Source organism: Vipera berus (assembly GCF_964194415.1).
Source record: "Vipera berus genome assembly, chromosome: 5".
Lineage (NCBI taxonomy): Eukaryota > Metazoa > Chordata > Lepidosauria > Squamata > Viperidae > Vipera > Vipera berus.
The window spans coordinates 92,808,394-92,823,882 of record NC_138207.1 but is presented as its reverse complement, the minus strand read 5'-3'; the positions used below and the strand labels follow the sequence as shown (position 1 = coordinate 92,823,882).

General features: G+C 43.2%; 1 protein-coding gene across 5 annotated transcripts in view; it reads left to right on the top strand.

Annotated features, from left to right (window-relative positions):
- GBF1 (golgi brefeldin A resistant guanine nucleotide exchange factor 1) overlaps positions 1-15,489 on the top strand; it is a 309,656-nt gene that overhangs the window by 142,290 nt on the left and 151,877 nt on the right. For all 5 annotated transcript variants that reach the window (XM_081329572.1, XM_081329571.1, XM_081329569.1 and 2 more), the window contains exon 18: positions 1,744-1,946. In XM_081329572.1, the coding sequence (XP_081185698.1) occupies positions 1,744-1,946 (203 nt within the window). The remainder of the gene's footprint in view (positions 1-1,743; positions 1,947-15,489) is intronic.

The following is a 15,489-nucleotide window of genomic DNA, read 5'->3' as shown; positions in this document are numbered from 1 at the left end:
AGTTCAAAAGGTTTCCCTTGGTCTTTGAAATAACCTAAGGCAGGCTGAATCCACATCCGCTCCTCCTTCCTTGGGAGATGGCAGAATCCGGGGGGGGGGGGGAATAATGTTTTAAACATACATTTATGAATGTGATATAAATGGATTCTGACAGTAGTTCTACACTAAAGTAGAAATAAAAGAGAATATTTGTAGCTCAGGGTTGAAATGAAACCTTGGTGCTTTCTGAGCTTGGTGGTTTTCTTCAAGATGTTTCATTACCCACACCAGGTAACACGATTACTGATGTTTGGATAATGTTACCTAGTTCGGATAATGAAACATCTGCAAGAAAACAACCAAGTGGGAGACTACGAAGGACCCTGACACTAAAGCAGAATTAGCATATTTATTAATTTACATAGCATATTTACATAGCATATTTAATTTACTGGTTGTTTTTCCTGTCTGATTCATCTGGTAAGGCTCACATTCCTCTAATTTTCCCCCACAATAATCCGTGAGTCAGAACAGTGATGCATTTAACTCCCATGCTTAAGAGTGGACATGAAGCTATGCAGTTCTCCTGCAGCAGCTTAATCATATACTGCACTGATTCTAGGTACACATGACTTATAGGTAATCTTCAATTTGCAACTACAATACAAGCCAGGAAATTTGTTGTTAAGGAGTGCAGCCATTAAGTGAGGCATCACATGACCAGCTGATTTTACCACCATTTTTGCCATGGTGATCAAATCAACATGGTCATTGTGCAAGACATCAGGTGACTGTGACTTGAGATTTCCTCTGTTGGCTTGTCTGTTGACTTTGCTTGTAAGAACAGCTGGGAAGGTTGTAATTTTATTATTTATTTATATTTTGTACTTCTTAACCTCCCATCTTTCTCAGAGATCACGTGACTGCAGGATGCTGCAACTGCCATAAATGTGCAACGGTTGCCAAATGCCCAAATCATGATCACATGACTGATGATTCTGCAATAATCATAAGCGAGAACCGGTCTTAAGCCACGTTTTTAGCACCATCTTCAAGCAGTTAGTAAACAAAGAAGTTGTTAAGGAAGGACTACTTGTAGAAGAATAAAAAGAAAGAAGGAAGGATAAATAGAGAAATAGAAAGAAAAGTAAGAATATAATAAAGAAAAAACATATAAAGGACTTCCCATGTTATCACAAATATAAACAATTTTATTAATTTATCACGTACTCTTAATATACAATAAATGATCTCTTCCCCATCCCATCTCTTGTCTATAAACAAATCCATAAAGCATTATCATTTCAGTTCTAGTGTCATCAAAAGTCCATTAGGAATGATAGCAGACTGTTCCTAAAATTGGAAGTGAAATTGTTTCTTAAGAAACAGTCGAGAGAGATAGCAGATGCTGCAAATATCACTGGTTGCTGCTGTCTCATTTAAAGTTCTCTTGTGCAGCATTCTTAGTTTAGGATGTACTGTTATCAGGCATAGAAATTGGTGTAAGTGTGGGCATTGGTCAAAATTAATTTATTGCCTATCTATTTCTAAATCGTTGCTAAATGAGGTAGCTGCTAAGCAAGAAATGACTATATTGAATTTTACTAAAGTAAAACTGATTGGGTGGAATAAGGTCTAAAAGTGGTCTCCAAATCTAAAGATTAAAGAAGAACATACTCTCTGTACAGATAGTATATGATTTGTATAAGAGTAATCTCACTATAAAGTATAACTTAATCAATTCATTCATTTGACTTTTTAAAGCTCTTGATAAGTGGTTCAGAGCAGTTCAATCAAAAACCAAAAAAAGGAATACAGCTTCTTCAGGAGAAAAATCTCTTGGCTACCCCAATGGATAATAATCAAGTGGCCAAGTGGCTGAGAGAAAATCCTAGACTGGACAAGAAAATGATTGGGGAATTTGTGAGTGATCGAAAAAATGTCGATTTGCTGGATAGTTTTGTCAGGTGAGTAGAAATGTTTCTTAAACACAGAAGAAGCAAGTTAAGAGAAACCTAGAATAGAGAATAATGGCTGGTTGATTTTCATACAATTATAAAATTGCAAAGGACCTAGGAAATAATTAGAAATTATGCTTGCTGTGCTATTTTATTTTATTTATTTATTTTAATTCCATTTATATTTTACAGGGATGTATGTATGTATGTGTATGTATGCATGTACATATGTAATTTGGAGCTTACAAATTTACCTTTTGTGAAATAGAGCAGCTGTTCATTCTAAAATAGTATAGCTCTTTCTCTTTATATTTAGATAATTTAGTTATGTTTATATTTTACTTTACTCTTGAGACCTCAAGATAGCATACATGGGAGTCTCTCTTGTTTTAGTCCCACAATAATCTTGTGAGTTAACATTGAGCTTAGAATTTAGTGTCAGAGAGTTGGAAAGGACCTTGGAGATCTTCTAGTAAAACACCTTTCTTGAGCAGAAGACCATAGACCATTCTGGGCAAATGGCTGTCTAATCCTCTTCTTGAAAATCTCCAGTATTGGAAAACCCAGAATTTCTGAAGGCAAGCCATTCCCACTTATTAATTGTTCTCACTGTCAGGAAATTTCTCCTTAATTCTAGGTTAGATCTCTCTCTGTTAAGCTTCCATCTGTTATTTCTTGTCTTAAGTGCTTAGGAAAGTAGGTCATTGCCCTCTTCTCCGTGACTTTCCCTCAGATATTGGAAGACTGATATCATGTCACCTTCTTCTTTCATCCTTCTCTTTGTTAGACTAGATATAGCTAGTTCTCATGAACGTTCTTCATATGTTGGTCTGTTGGTTTGATCTCTGAACTTGGCGATTTGGCTGCAAACGTTTCATCTCCATTCAAGGAGACATCTTCAGTGCATTTGAATTTTGCTCATCTGTCAGAGCACTAGCCTTTAAATACCTTTTTGTGTGATGTAAATTGGTGTGGGTGTTATTTGCTCCTTAGGTTTGACAATATGTCTGAGAGTTGAGGCTGGTTTGTGGGCTATGCAAGGTCGTGGGTGTAGTAGTCTTGCTGTCATTTGAAACATTCTGTACGTAGGGAATTGTGATTCATTTGGTCCTTGTTGTTCTGGGCCCGACATTCAGTGTGGGGGGGGGGCGGTCTCTCGCGCCGGCCCCTCTCCCCCAGTTCCTGCCTCGAACAGTCTCCTCGTGGTGCCTACCACCACGCAGCCGTGTCCCATCTCCCGTCCCTACGGATGCTGCTGGCCTTCCCGGGCGTCCTGCTTCTTCGGCTGACTGCCAGCTGCTCCCTGCTTCCTCGGCCACCTGCCAGCTGCTTCCAGGAATGCTGGCAGGCGCGGCTGCGCAAACGGGCCTTCCTGCCAGGTCTGCTGCAGAACAGCTGATCTGGGAGGTGACAGAGGGTGCTGCCACCGAACAGCTGTTCCAGGAGGCATTGGAAAGGGCTACATGGAGTCTGGAGCCTCCCGGTGGCTCCGCTGCTGACCGGTTAGGCATGAGGACCTTGGGGGGGCAGCGGAGTATTTGGAGCTGCCTGCCAGGATGGCTGCCACCCAGAAGAGCCCAGGAACAGACCTCCTCGGGTTTGCAGAGGGTGGTTTGGGCTGCGGCATTCCTTGTGCAGCTGGGCACGGTGGGGCCAGACGTTTGGGAATAAGGGTGGAGGTTACCTGGTCTACTTACCTGGTTGGGGTGGGCTGCTGGACGGGGGAGGCAGGCTGACGAACGCGCGTGGAGATGGCGTCTGGAGACAGCAGCAAACGGAGCTGTAGGAGGGAAGAGGGTTTATTTGGATGTGTGGGCGGATGTTGGTCTATGGATTGAGGGCGGAGCCCTGTACCTGGCGACTATGTAAGCATTGGGAGTGATGTGCTACCAACGCTGACTTTGTTTTCACTTTATGTGCATTGGAGCTGAATAAAGGAACCTCTGTTTTTTCACACGTTCCTGTTGAAGATTCGTGTTTGCTTTCACTCGAGGACTTGTTGCGACATTGTAGTTGTTGTGTTGCTTTGGGTGTTTGTATTGTTTGTGTGTAGAGATGTCTGGATGAAGTTTCATGGGTATCCGTTTCTCTTGAAGACTTTGTATAAGAGTTTTTGTTCTGCTGATCTGGCTTCTGTGGTGTTGCAATAGGATTCTACTCTCGTGAATAGTGTTCTGACATAGCTTTGTTTATAACATTTGGGGTTGTTGCTGTGGAAGTTGAGGATTTGATCTGTATGTGTTGCCTTCCTGTACACGGATGTTAGAAGTTGGCCATTAGTGGTTCTGGTTACAAGGACGTCTGTTTGTTGTTATTCTAGTGTTTCTAGATGTTGTTGATTCTTTGGTAGGTTTTTCATATGATTTAGCCTCCAGTCCCCTAATCATCTCTGTTGCTCTTCTCTGTACTCTTTCTAGAATCTCGACATCTTTGTTATATTGTGGCGACCAGAACTGGATGCGGTATTTCAAGTGTAGTCTTACGAGTGCAATATAAACTGGTACTAAGACTTCATGTGGTCTTGATACTATCCTTCTGCTGATGCAGGATTGGGCTGCATTGGCTTTTTTTTGGTAGCTGCACTACACTACTGACTCATACTTAAGTGGTTGCCCCCTTGAACATCTACAGGTAGTCCTCAAGGTACGAACCTAATGGAGCCTGGCCATTAGGCTCGTAAGTAAAAAAAAACTCATCAAATGAATCAAACTTAAATTTTACTAATTTTTAAAATCAAATTCATTAATTAAATCAAATGGGTTGATTTAATGAATGAAGATCTGACTTACTATTTCTTCCGATAGCTGCCATGTTAACTGAGCTGGGAGGGTTTTCCACCAGCCACCGATCAGCTGTTTTCAGTGAGCTCACTCAGGAACTAAATTGCCTCCAAGCAGGGCTTGCAGCCATTAAGTTATTTTTCAAAAAAACAAAAACCCAACAACTGCTGATAGCCAATAAAACTTTCATTCAGTTATATATATTACACCAATAAAAATCCAATTAACTCCAATTAGCTCATTGGGTTTAAATCTCTCCCTCAAATTTATCCTCATGGAGTAAAATCTTTTTTTTCTCTTATTTTCAAATTTGATCAATAATATTTTACAAACTTTGGGAATTATTCAACATTACATAGAAGTACAGAAAGCATACATTTTACTGTCCTCCCAGTGCCGGGTATGGAAAGTTCTAGGGGCACTGTTATGGGGTCAGTTGGCCCACTCACCAATGGGTCGTTCTCCTAGTTGCTTTCCGTCCCTTTTGGGTCATTGTAGCATGGGGTGGGAACTCGACCCTTTCGGTCACAGCCATGGGGGAGCTCTACGACTTCTTTGGATCTCAGTGCAGTCTCCCTGGGGTGTGGTGAGGCTCTTGGAGGTCTCCCAGCTGATAGATGATCCCCTTTCTTGGCAGGTGTCTTGCTGCGGCAATCCATGGTTCGATGTCCCTCTTTACCACATTTTAAGCAGGCAGTGGTGCGAGGCAGGGAAGTCGAACCTTGTGCGGCCTCTTGCTTCTCTGACTGCAGTTTGAAACTTGGTCTCATCAGGCGGTTCAGGTGCTTGCATTGATCAATCTCCACTTCCTCAGCTAGCAGGTACCAGTCATACAGCAATCCTGGGGCTCCACGAGCTATGCAGGCATTATACAGCTCTTCATTGAGCCCATCCTGAAAATAGCTTACCAGGATATCTTCTGGCCAGCGAAGATGGCTGGCCAATTCTCTGAAATACTCAGCGACTGGTCTTCTTCCTTGCTTCACTATCTTTATGCGCTCCTTGGCTTTCTTCGGACTGTCTGCGAAGAGCAGCCATAAAACAGTTGAAATTTCTCAATTCGGGTATGTTGCAATTGTACAGGTTCATCATCCAGTCAGCTGCTCCAACTTCTAAAGCTAGGGTAACTACCCGGATCTTCTCGACATCAGTAGGCAGTGTTCTCCCATAGATTTGCATGTAGGTGAACACTTGTGCCAGGAAATACCCCAATCGTTTCGGGTCTCCAACAAACTTCACTCTCATCAGAACTGGTTTCACCTCAGCTGTTTGAGGTGTGTGCTGCCACCATGTGGCTGTTTTGGAGAAATTACAATGTGGGCAGTCAGACCCTCCTACCCTATGATGTATTTCCTCTTCCCTCCCCTTTCTGGGATGGACTTCCTCCTCCTTTGTCCCTAGAGACTTCTCCTTCTCCATTAACCAGCAAACATGTGTTAACAGCAGACATGTGCAGACGCTGGGAGTATTACCATTTTCTGACCTTGGAAATGCTTCAGACATCATCTTAACGCACCCCACCTGTTGTATCCTACTCTACAAACAATAAAGGTATTTTTAGATGATAAAGGGTGTTTCCACGAGTTCAACTATCTGGAGAGAGAGAGATGTTAATGGAAGTGGCATCTGCTTATATAGACCATAGAAGTCTTAACAAGGGATTAATTACAGTACAACAGCTTTGATCCAGAATAGTCAGAAAATGTAATTTGAATTCCTTTTGTCTGCAATCTAAATTAAGCATATTTCTGCAAGCAAGCTTAGTCAGAAGTTGCTATTTGAATTCCTTCTATCTGCTTCTAAAGTGTGCATGTTTTTCTGCAACCAAAGCTCAGTCAAAAAGCACTTCGAAATAGTGCATGCCTACAATAAAAAAGGAGATGAGTAATTCGTCATTCTCCAGCTGATTCTGCAAGAGGCAGAGCCATGTTTTCAGGATTGAGTTTCTGTGAATTGATGTTTCTTCCTGTTTTTCCTGAGGAGACCAGCCAATAAGCTTGTTAAAATCTTACTGCCTCCTTGCCAGCTATTTGGAAAGACTTTGAAATGCAAATGGTTTCTGCTCAGATCTGCCTTGAATGTTTAAATGTTTCTAATTGCAAGAGAGACTGTTGTTTGTAAGCTTTGAATTTTGTGAAATCAAATGCAGGATTAGAATTTGACTGGGAAGAACAGAGATATCATCCTGTGTTGCTAGCCATTGTATTCAGAGTTGAATTTTACTCAAAGGGAGAAAAGTTTGTTAGTTTGCAAAACCCTTTCTCTGGCCCAGCCATAAAGAAGCTATATAACAATTAATTGCCTTGGTAACCAAGCTCTTGCTTACTGCTCAGTGAAAAAGGCCCCCACCCTTGGAATGCAAGCTAATACAGCAGCCTGCAAGCTTGGATTTATGTTAAAGCAGGCAGCGACCTCAGGTGGCCAAACTGAAACGCTTACACTGCAAATTTAAACTGCATGTGAAGCTCAGTCTCGCTAGCTCTAAACAAAGGAACAAGGAGCAAATTAAGCTTCGTTAACGGCACAGTTTACAGTCTACGATTGACACTCTTAGTACGGACAGGCAGCTCCTTAAGAGTTCCAGACCGGCTCACAAACTTGTGGTCCTAAGAAGAAACAATTTGGCTGACCTTGTGTCCAAGTGAAGGCTAGGAAAAAATAACAGGCTTGCTTCCAAACAGCGACCTCTAGTGGTCAAGGGGTGAACTTTGTTGAAGTACTCACCTACTCAAACAGCACCCCAGTGGCAGCTCAGCAAGTAAAAGGCTTGTCCCCAGGCACGTGTAGAGTGCCCCCTAGTGGTCAAAGGGCAAACTTTCCTGAACTCCCTAACCACACAGAAGGTGCCCCCTAGTGGCCAAAGGGTGAACTTCCCTGAAGTCTCTGACCACGCAGAAGGTGCCCCCTGGTGGTCAAAGAGCAAAGTTCATCGAATTTAGTTAAAAATACCTAGGAGGTTTTCCGTACCTATCCTAGCCATGGTGGAGTGACCCACTGATTCAGAAGAGCTGGTTCCCCCAGACAACCCTGATTTGCACAAAGATCCTGCTGTAAAGCCTAAGCGTACAGTAAAACCAACCCAGAAACTCAGAGAAAATTATGAGGCAACTAGAGATGATTTTTCCAGTAATCTGTCAGAGCTATGGGACAAAACTGCGCACTGCATCTCAATTTTGCTGAGGCTTAATGGTAATTCTGCTGAATTAAGAGACTCTATAGATCACCTATCTACAGTTTATGAACGTTACCAGCGGCTGTCTGCAAAATACACAGGTTTCTTGAATGACTAATGTAGATGGTTCCTCAGCAGAACTAACCAAGAATGAGGAACTGAACCAGCAAAGAGATTTCCTAGTGCAAGATGCAAAGAATAAGGCAAAAATCCATATTGCTGAACTGCAGGAGACCAGATCTCGTAGGTCCACATCAAGTAGACACACAGTACGCTCCACTAGATCCTCTTGCTCCAGGGCTTCAACAATACATGACAAGCTAGTAGAGGCCTGTGCGCTTGCAGAAGAAAAGGACGTGCTTGTTTCCTTTGCCAGAAGGGAAGCTGAAATAGAAGCCCAGAGCAAAGCCCGTCAAGCAGAGGAGGCAGCCCAAATGAAAATTCTGCAAATAGAAAAGGAACGAGTGGCTGCACGAGCAAAGCTGAAGGTCTATGAACAGGCAATGCGGGAAGACATCGATCCAGATTGTTCCATCCCAATAGAAGTGGAAAATCCGATGGAACGCACCAGTCAATATGTGTTAAAGCATAATGTTTGCAATGATGCAGAGCCATCTTCTGCACTTCCCACGAACAACGCTGTCCTGACTCACCACTCAGAAACCCCATGCCTGCAAGGGCCTACACCTCCTCAACAACACAACACAGGTGCGTCAACTGTGCTTCCTACGAACAGCACAGAAGCCCCACACCTGCAAGGGCCTACACCTCCTCAACAACACAACACAGGTGCGTCAACTGTGCTTCCTACGAACAGCACAGAAGCCCCACGCCTGCAAGGGCCTACACCTCCTCAACAACACAACCCAGGTGCGTCAACTGTGCTTCCTACAAGAACAGCACACAGAACCCAAGCCTGCAGAGGCCTGCACCTCTTCAACTCCCAGAAGCAGGTGCACCAACACTTCAAACTTCATCACCTCTTGCCAATGACAACGTAATTTCCAGCAATGATCAACAGTTGAATCGACAGCCAGCACAAACCTTAGGGCATATGCCACAACTGAATGCTCTTGCAACATCATTCCATCCCAGTGCGCCTCATCCTTATTCACCAGAGAACCTTCACACCCAAGGGGCCCAACAAGTTTCTTTGGCATCAAGGAGTGAGGGGTCAGACCATTCTGATCATGCCAAATACATGATTCGCCGAGAGCTTCTCAACTCTAGCCTCTCAAAGTTTAACGACCGTCCAGAGAAATACAGATCCTGGAAAGCAACCTTTAAAGCTGCTATTGCTGATCTCAACGCCAGAGAGGAACTTGATCTACTCATAAAGTGGCTGGGCCCAGACTCCGCAGATCGTGTTGAAGGACTGAGCATAGCACATGTTGACTCCCCAGATGAAGGTCTTGCTGCTGCATGGACAAGACTTGAACAAACCTACGGAAGCCCAGAAGCGTTAGAATGCCTTATTCGAAAGACTACAAAACTTTCCAAAGATAGGCAACAATGACAATTACAAGCTTCAGAAACTAAGTGATCTCCTCATGGAAATAGAATTGGCAAAAAAGACCCATGTCTTCTTGGTCTAAGCCACCTGGATTCCTCCCACAGTGTCAATCCAGTGGTGTCCAAACTGCCATACGGCCTGCAGGTGGACTGGAAACGGCAAGGCTCAGACTACAAACTACGCCATAATGTTTCCCCCATTCTCATATTTTTGCAGGTTTATAAGCCACCACACCTGGCCGAACAACGATCCCAGTTTCAACCACCCTCAATTCAGTGTGCCTGCTGTTTCATCATCATGAAGGTTCACCGGCAGACACACCTGGACAGAAAATGATTCCAGTTTCAACCACCCTCAATCCAGTGTTTCTGCTGCATCATCATCAGCAAGGTATGATAACACCACAGTTAAATAAAGACACTTACGTGGAGCTGTGTTTACAAAAAAGATGGACATCTCTCCTCCTGTACCATCCCCTGCTCAATGGAGTGGTTCAGCTGGTGGAGATGAACATCATAATCGTCAGTGTCCTATTCACAAAAATCCTCACCCTCTCAGGAAATGTTGTGAGCTTAGATCCAAGACTATACAAGAGCGGAAAGAGGTTCTCCGAAAACTTAGAATATGCTACAGGTGCTGTACTTCATATGACCATCTTGCTAAAGATTGTAAAGCCTCTGTCAAGTGCACAGAATGCAATAGCGACAAGCACATTACAGCTATGCATCCTGCTCCACTTCCAGGCAACCCACAGCAGCCACCTGCATCCAACCCTGCTTCAAACCATGGCGGGGAGCAACAACGTCATGCTCCAGTTACAAATGTGTCATCTTCATGCACTGAAGTGTGTGAGAAAGATTTCACTCACAAATGCTGTGCCAAGATATGTCTAGTCAAAATATATCCAAAGGGTCAGCCCGAAAAGGCTGTCAGGATGTACGCCATAATAGATGAGCAGAGCAACAGATCCCTGGTCAAACCCAAATTCTTTGTTATCTTTGGCATAGAAGGACATGCAACACCATACACGCTCAACACCTGTTCTGGTCGGGTGGAGACTTCAGGCAAAAGAGATGATGGGTTCGTGATTTCTCATATCAAAGCAATTAAGGGCATACCGTTGCCATCATTGGTTGAGTGTGACCAAATACCAGACAACAGGGAAGAGATTCCCACCCCAGAAGCTGCGTATCACCATCCCAACTTAAGGCACCTGGCTACGGAGATTCCACCAATGGACATGAACGCTGACATCTTAGTCTTGCTGGGAAGGGACATTCTCAGAGTTCATAGAATACGCCAGCAGTGCGAAGGACCTGACGATGCCTCATATGCACAAAGACTTGACCTAGGATGGGTAATAGTGGGAGATGTATATCTAAATAGGATTCACACACCGTCTGAGATCAACTCCTTTAAAACTAACATTTTAAGCAATGGGCGTGCATCTCACTTCAGACAATGTCCTCACCACTATGAAGTGAAGGAGAAACCTCTTGACATCCAGGTATCTGATTTTACCTCTGTCACCTGTGATGACAACTTAGGCAGCACAGTGTTCCATACTACACGTGATGACAACAGAATAGCTATGTCCGTTGGGACTTCCGGATGGCGCTTCAGCGGCGCGGACGGTCGGGATTGACCGCCAGCCTTCCGATTTTGTTAAAGCCGCACAGCAGCCGCCGATCAGCTGTTCTGCGGCTTAAAAACCCTTCCCCTCGGACGAAGAGAGGAAGGGGAGACTCCGGGTAGGGGTAGAGCTCCCCTAGAGCCCCAGAGTGTTTATTCTGGGGCTTGAAGGGTGAGAGCTCCCCCGAAGCCTGGAAATACTCTGGATCGAAAGATTTCTCTTCTTTAAAGCAGAGCAAGTCGCTGAATCCACTCCTGCTGGACTTGATTGACATCTTGAGAAACTGATGCAGGCAGAGCAGATGCGGCAGCAGTATAATCAGCAAGTATAAGACTTTAACTCTGGAATTTTAACTTTCTTTCTGTCATCTTTAAAAGAAAGGGAAGATGGCGCCTGAATGATTCTTTGTAACAAAGAATCGAAAGTGTTTTTAATAGAACAATAGAACAATGGACACTTAAAGTGATGGATGTGGCTGAAATGGCAAAAGTTTCAGCATATTTGAACGAACAATCACAAGAAAAATATATTTTGGAATGGAAAAGATGGATTGATTATATTCAAAACAAATATGGGACTAAAAAATTTCAAATAGTTTATGAATAATTTTACCTGTCAACATGATAATGATGGAAGGAGTTATACGAGTGAGTTTCAGTCTAAGAACCTACTAATCAGGACTGCCCCTGACCTGCGTTCATTCCGCCGGGACCTGAAGACTTGGCTCTTTGAGCTCTCTGGCCCAGGCTGAGAATTTTAACTGGGGTTTTATTTTCAGGGATAATTTAATCTTTTTAATTGTCTTTTAACTTTTGTATTTTGTATTGGTGTGATTTTTAAAATGCCTTGTAAACCGCCCTGAGTCCTTCGGGAAAGGGCGGCATATAAATCTAATAAAATAAATAAATAAATAAATAATTTTTAATAATTATAGATGTGTTATAATAATTTTAGTTTTGTTATAAGGGAGTTAAAGAGTGGAAGGTTTGTTAATGTTTTAATAGATATTTAGCATATGTTTGCATAAGATTGTTATATAATACCCTGTATTCTGCTTTGGGAAGTCTGGGGGGGAGGGAAGGGGGAGGGCTGATGGGGAGGGGGGTATTAAATTTTGTAAAACTTCAATAAAAAAAAAGAATAGCTATGTCCGTTGAAGACAGAGAATTCATCAACGTGATTGACACTGCATTCTCCAAAGATATGTCTAACAACTGGGTCGCACCTTTACCTTTGCGTTCTACCAGAGCCAGACTCCCAAACAATTGCAATCAAGCAGTATCTAGACTCAACTCACTACAACGAACATTAAAGAACAGGTTTGAAATGAAGGACCATTTATATTGCTTTTATGAAAAAGATCTTTGACAACGATCATGCTGAGCCAGCCCCACCTCTTCAAGAACATGATGAGTGCTGGTATTTTCCTTTCTTTGGCGTGTATCATCCACGCAAGCCAAAGCAAATCAGGGTAGTGTTTGACTCCAGCGCCAAGCATCAACGTGTGTCCCTGAACGACGCTTGTTTTACTGGTCCAAACTTAACCAACAACCTTGTAGGTGTACTCATGAGGTTCAGAAAAGAACCCGTCGCCATAACCGCTGACATTGAGCAAATGTTTCATTGCTTTAAAGTAAGAGAAGACCATAGGAACTTCTTGAGGTTTCTGTGGCACCGTGATAACAACATGGACAATGAAGTAACCAAATACCGCATGAAAGTACACGTCTTTGGAAACAGTCCCTCACCTGCTGTTGCAACATATGGTCTGCGTAGGACTGGTCTTGAAGGTGAGGACGACTATGGTGCAGACGCCCGTCATTTCGTCGAGAGGGACTTCTGTGTGGATGACAGACTCAAATCCTTACCTACAGACGAAGAAGCCGTAGACCTGCTCCAAAGGACACAAAGGATGCTTTCTGAAGCTAATCTTAGAGTCCACAAATTTGCCTCAAACAGTGCTGCAGTTATGAAAGCCTTCCAGCCCAGTGATTATGCCAAAGGATTTAAAGACCTTAATCTGGGAGTGGACATGTCCCCCGAACAGAGAAGTTTGGGCCTAAGGTGGAACCTATCAAAGGACACCTTTGGCTTTCATGTCAGCTCTGTTGATAAACTATTCACCAAATGTGTTTTGTCAGTAGTGAATAGCCTATATGATCCACTCGGCTTTGTGGCTCCCATCACTATACAAGGTAAATCCTTACTACGACAGCTTTCAGACTCTACTAAAGACTGGGACGCACCACTACCAAGAGACAAGCTCCCAAAATGGGAGTCCTGAAAACAATCTCTACATGCCTTAGATGGAATTGACATACCACACTGCTACACTCCAGTCTCCCTTACAGCAAGTCAGACCAGGGAAATTCACATTTTGTCAGACGCATCCACTGAAACGATAGCAGCTGTTGCCTACCTCAAGGTAAAAGACTTTATAAACCGGACCCACGTAGGGTTTTTGTTTGGCAAAGCCAAGTTGGCACCCAAGCCTGAGCACACAATCCCTAGGCTTGAACTTTGCAGGGCTGTATTGGCTGTAGAGATTGTAGACTTTATATTGTGTGAGCTGGACATTCACATACATGACATTAAATTTTACACAGACAGCAAAGTTGTTTTGGGTTACATATACAACCAAACAAAACGTTTTTATGTCTACGTCAGCAATCGTGTAGAAAGGATCAGGAAATTCTCAAAGCCTGAATAATGGCATTACATTCCATCAGAACTTAATCCTGCAGATCATGCTACAAGGCCACTATCGGCAAGTGCCTTTGCAAGTTTCTCTTGGTTAACAAGTCTTAAGTTCCTGCTTGATCATACAGAAGAAAGCACAGCTGAGGCCTTCAATCTTCAAGATCCTGACAACGATCCAGAGATTCTTTCTGAAGTCAAGACTCTTCTCACCAGATCTGAGCAGAGAGCCATCATGGACTGTCAAGGCTTGGAACGGTTCTCCAAGTGGACAAGGCTTGTACGCACCATTGCAAGGTTAGTTCACATTGCACAATGTTATCACACCAAGTCTAATGACACTGAATGTCAAGGCTGGCACTTGTGTAAAAACCCTCTATCAGCAAAAGACATTGCTAGAAGTGAGTCTGGTGGTCTGCCTCTGATTCCTTGAGACAGAGGACCTTGCCACGGTGCTGCCTCCTGGGCTCCAGCCGCTGCCATTTTTCGGACCTCCAATTCCTCTTCTTCCAATTCGCCCTCTGACTCGGGGCTTTCTTTCAGCTGCACCTTAAACTTGTCGAGGGCTTTTTTCACATACTCCATCACAGTTTCCATCGTCCCTGATTTCAATTCTTCCTTTTCTCCATCTTTATCAAGAGGGACAGGCTCCGGATTTTTTTTCTTTGCCTTTTTCTTCCCTCCACCTCGGGTAAGGGTGACTTTCGGAGCTTTTTCTTCCCATCCTTCTTTCTTTCTGACCCCAAGTGGCCATCTGGTTCTCAATCCTCTTCACCAGAAGGCCAGGCTTCTTCCAGGTCCCTGAAGAGGCTTTCATCTAGTTTCAAGCATAGGAGATCTTCGGACCATTTCTCTGCCTGGAACTCCTCCATGTGGAATTCAGCTGTGATTCCCCCAGTAGGGCAGCAGCTTCTCTGAGTACTATGCAGATCTTGCCTTATGGAAGGACCCACCTCAGCTCACCACCCAAGAAAGCAGAACTCTTGAAATAGGTGTTGTCTCAAAATGAATTTTTTATTAGGAGTTAGTGACAGTAGGAAAGTTAAGGCAAGATCTGGAGAAAATCCCGCTTAAATGGTATAGTTAAACTAGCAAAGTTCCTCCTCCCACCATAATGTCCATTTGAAATCCAGCCAATCCACAGGTGGCATGATGTGTGGGTAACTGGCACAGTTGGCATGCATCTCCAGGTCTCCAGTTTTGTTTCTCTGTAACATCTCCCTGATAAGGGAGACACATTACTTTCTCAAGTAATGGATAGAGGCGGGAGAGGAAAGGTAGAAAGCGAAAGTTATTCCAAGTGAAAGCAAATTCTCCCCTCCCCCCAGCAGAATGGCAGGCCCCCAAACAAAGGTAAATATGCAGAGAAAACAATAAGGATTTGGGGACCTGACAATAAAACTACCTTAGAGCTTTCTTTCAATAAATATATCAAACTTATAAAAGTCCATCCTAACTAAACAAGTCATTAAGTTTAAGTCACTCATCCAGCTTATCTTCATAGAATAAAATCTTTTTCTTCTCAGGAATGTCTATCAAGTCTCTTTTTTAAAATAAATTCTCAACCTTGTTAATATCCATGAAAAAAAGTCCCAAAGTTGTTCTGTAAAAGTTGTAGATCAACTTGGAACATTTCCTCTTAGAATAAAATCCTCTCTGAGATGTTTATCATATATTTTTTTCTCAAAGGATTCTCAACTTTGTTAGTATCCATAAGGAATAAATCCCAAACTTGACCTCCTAACAATTATGAATTT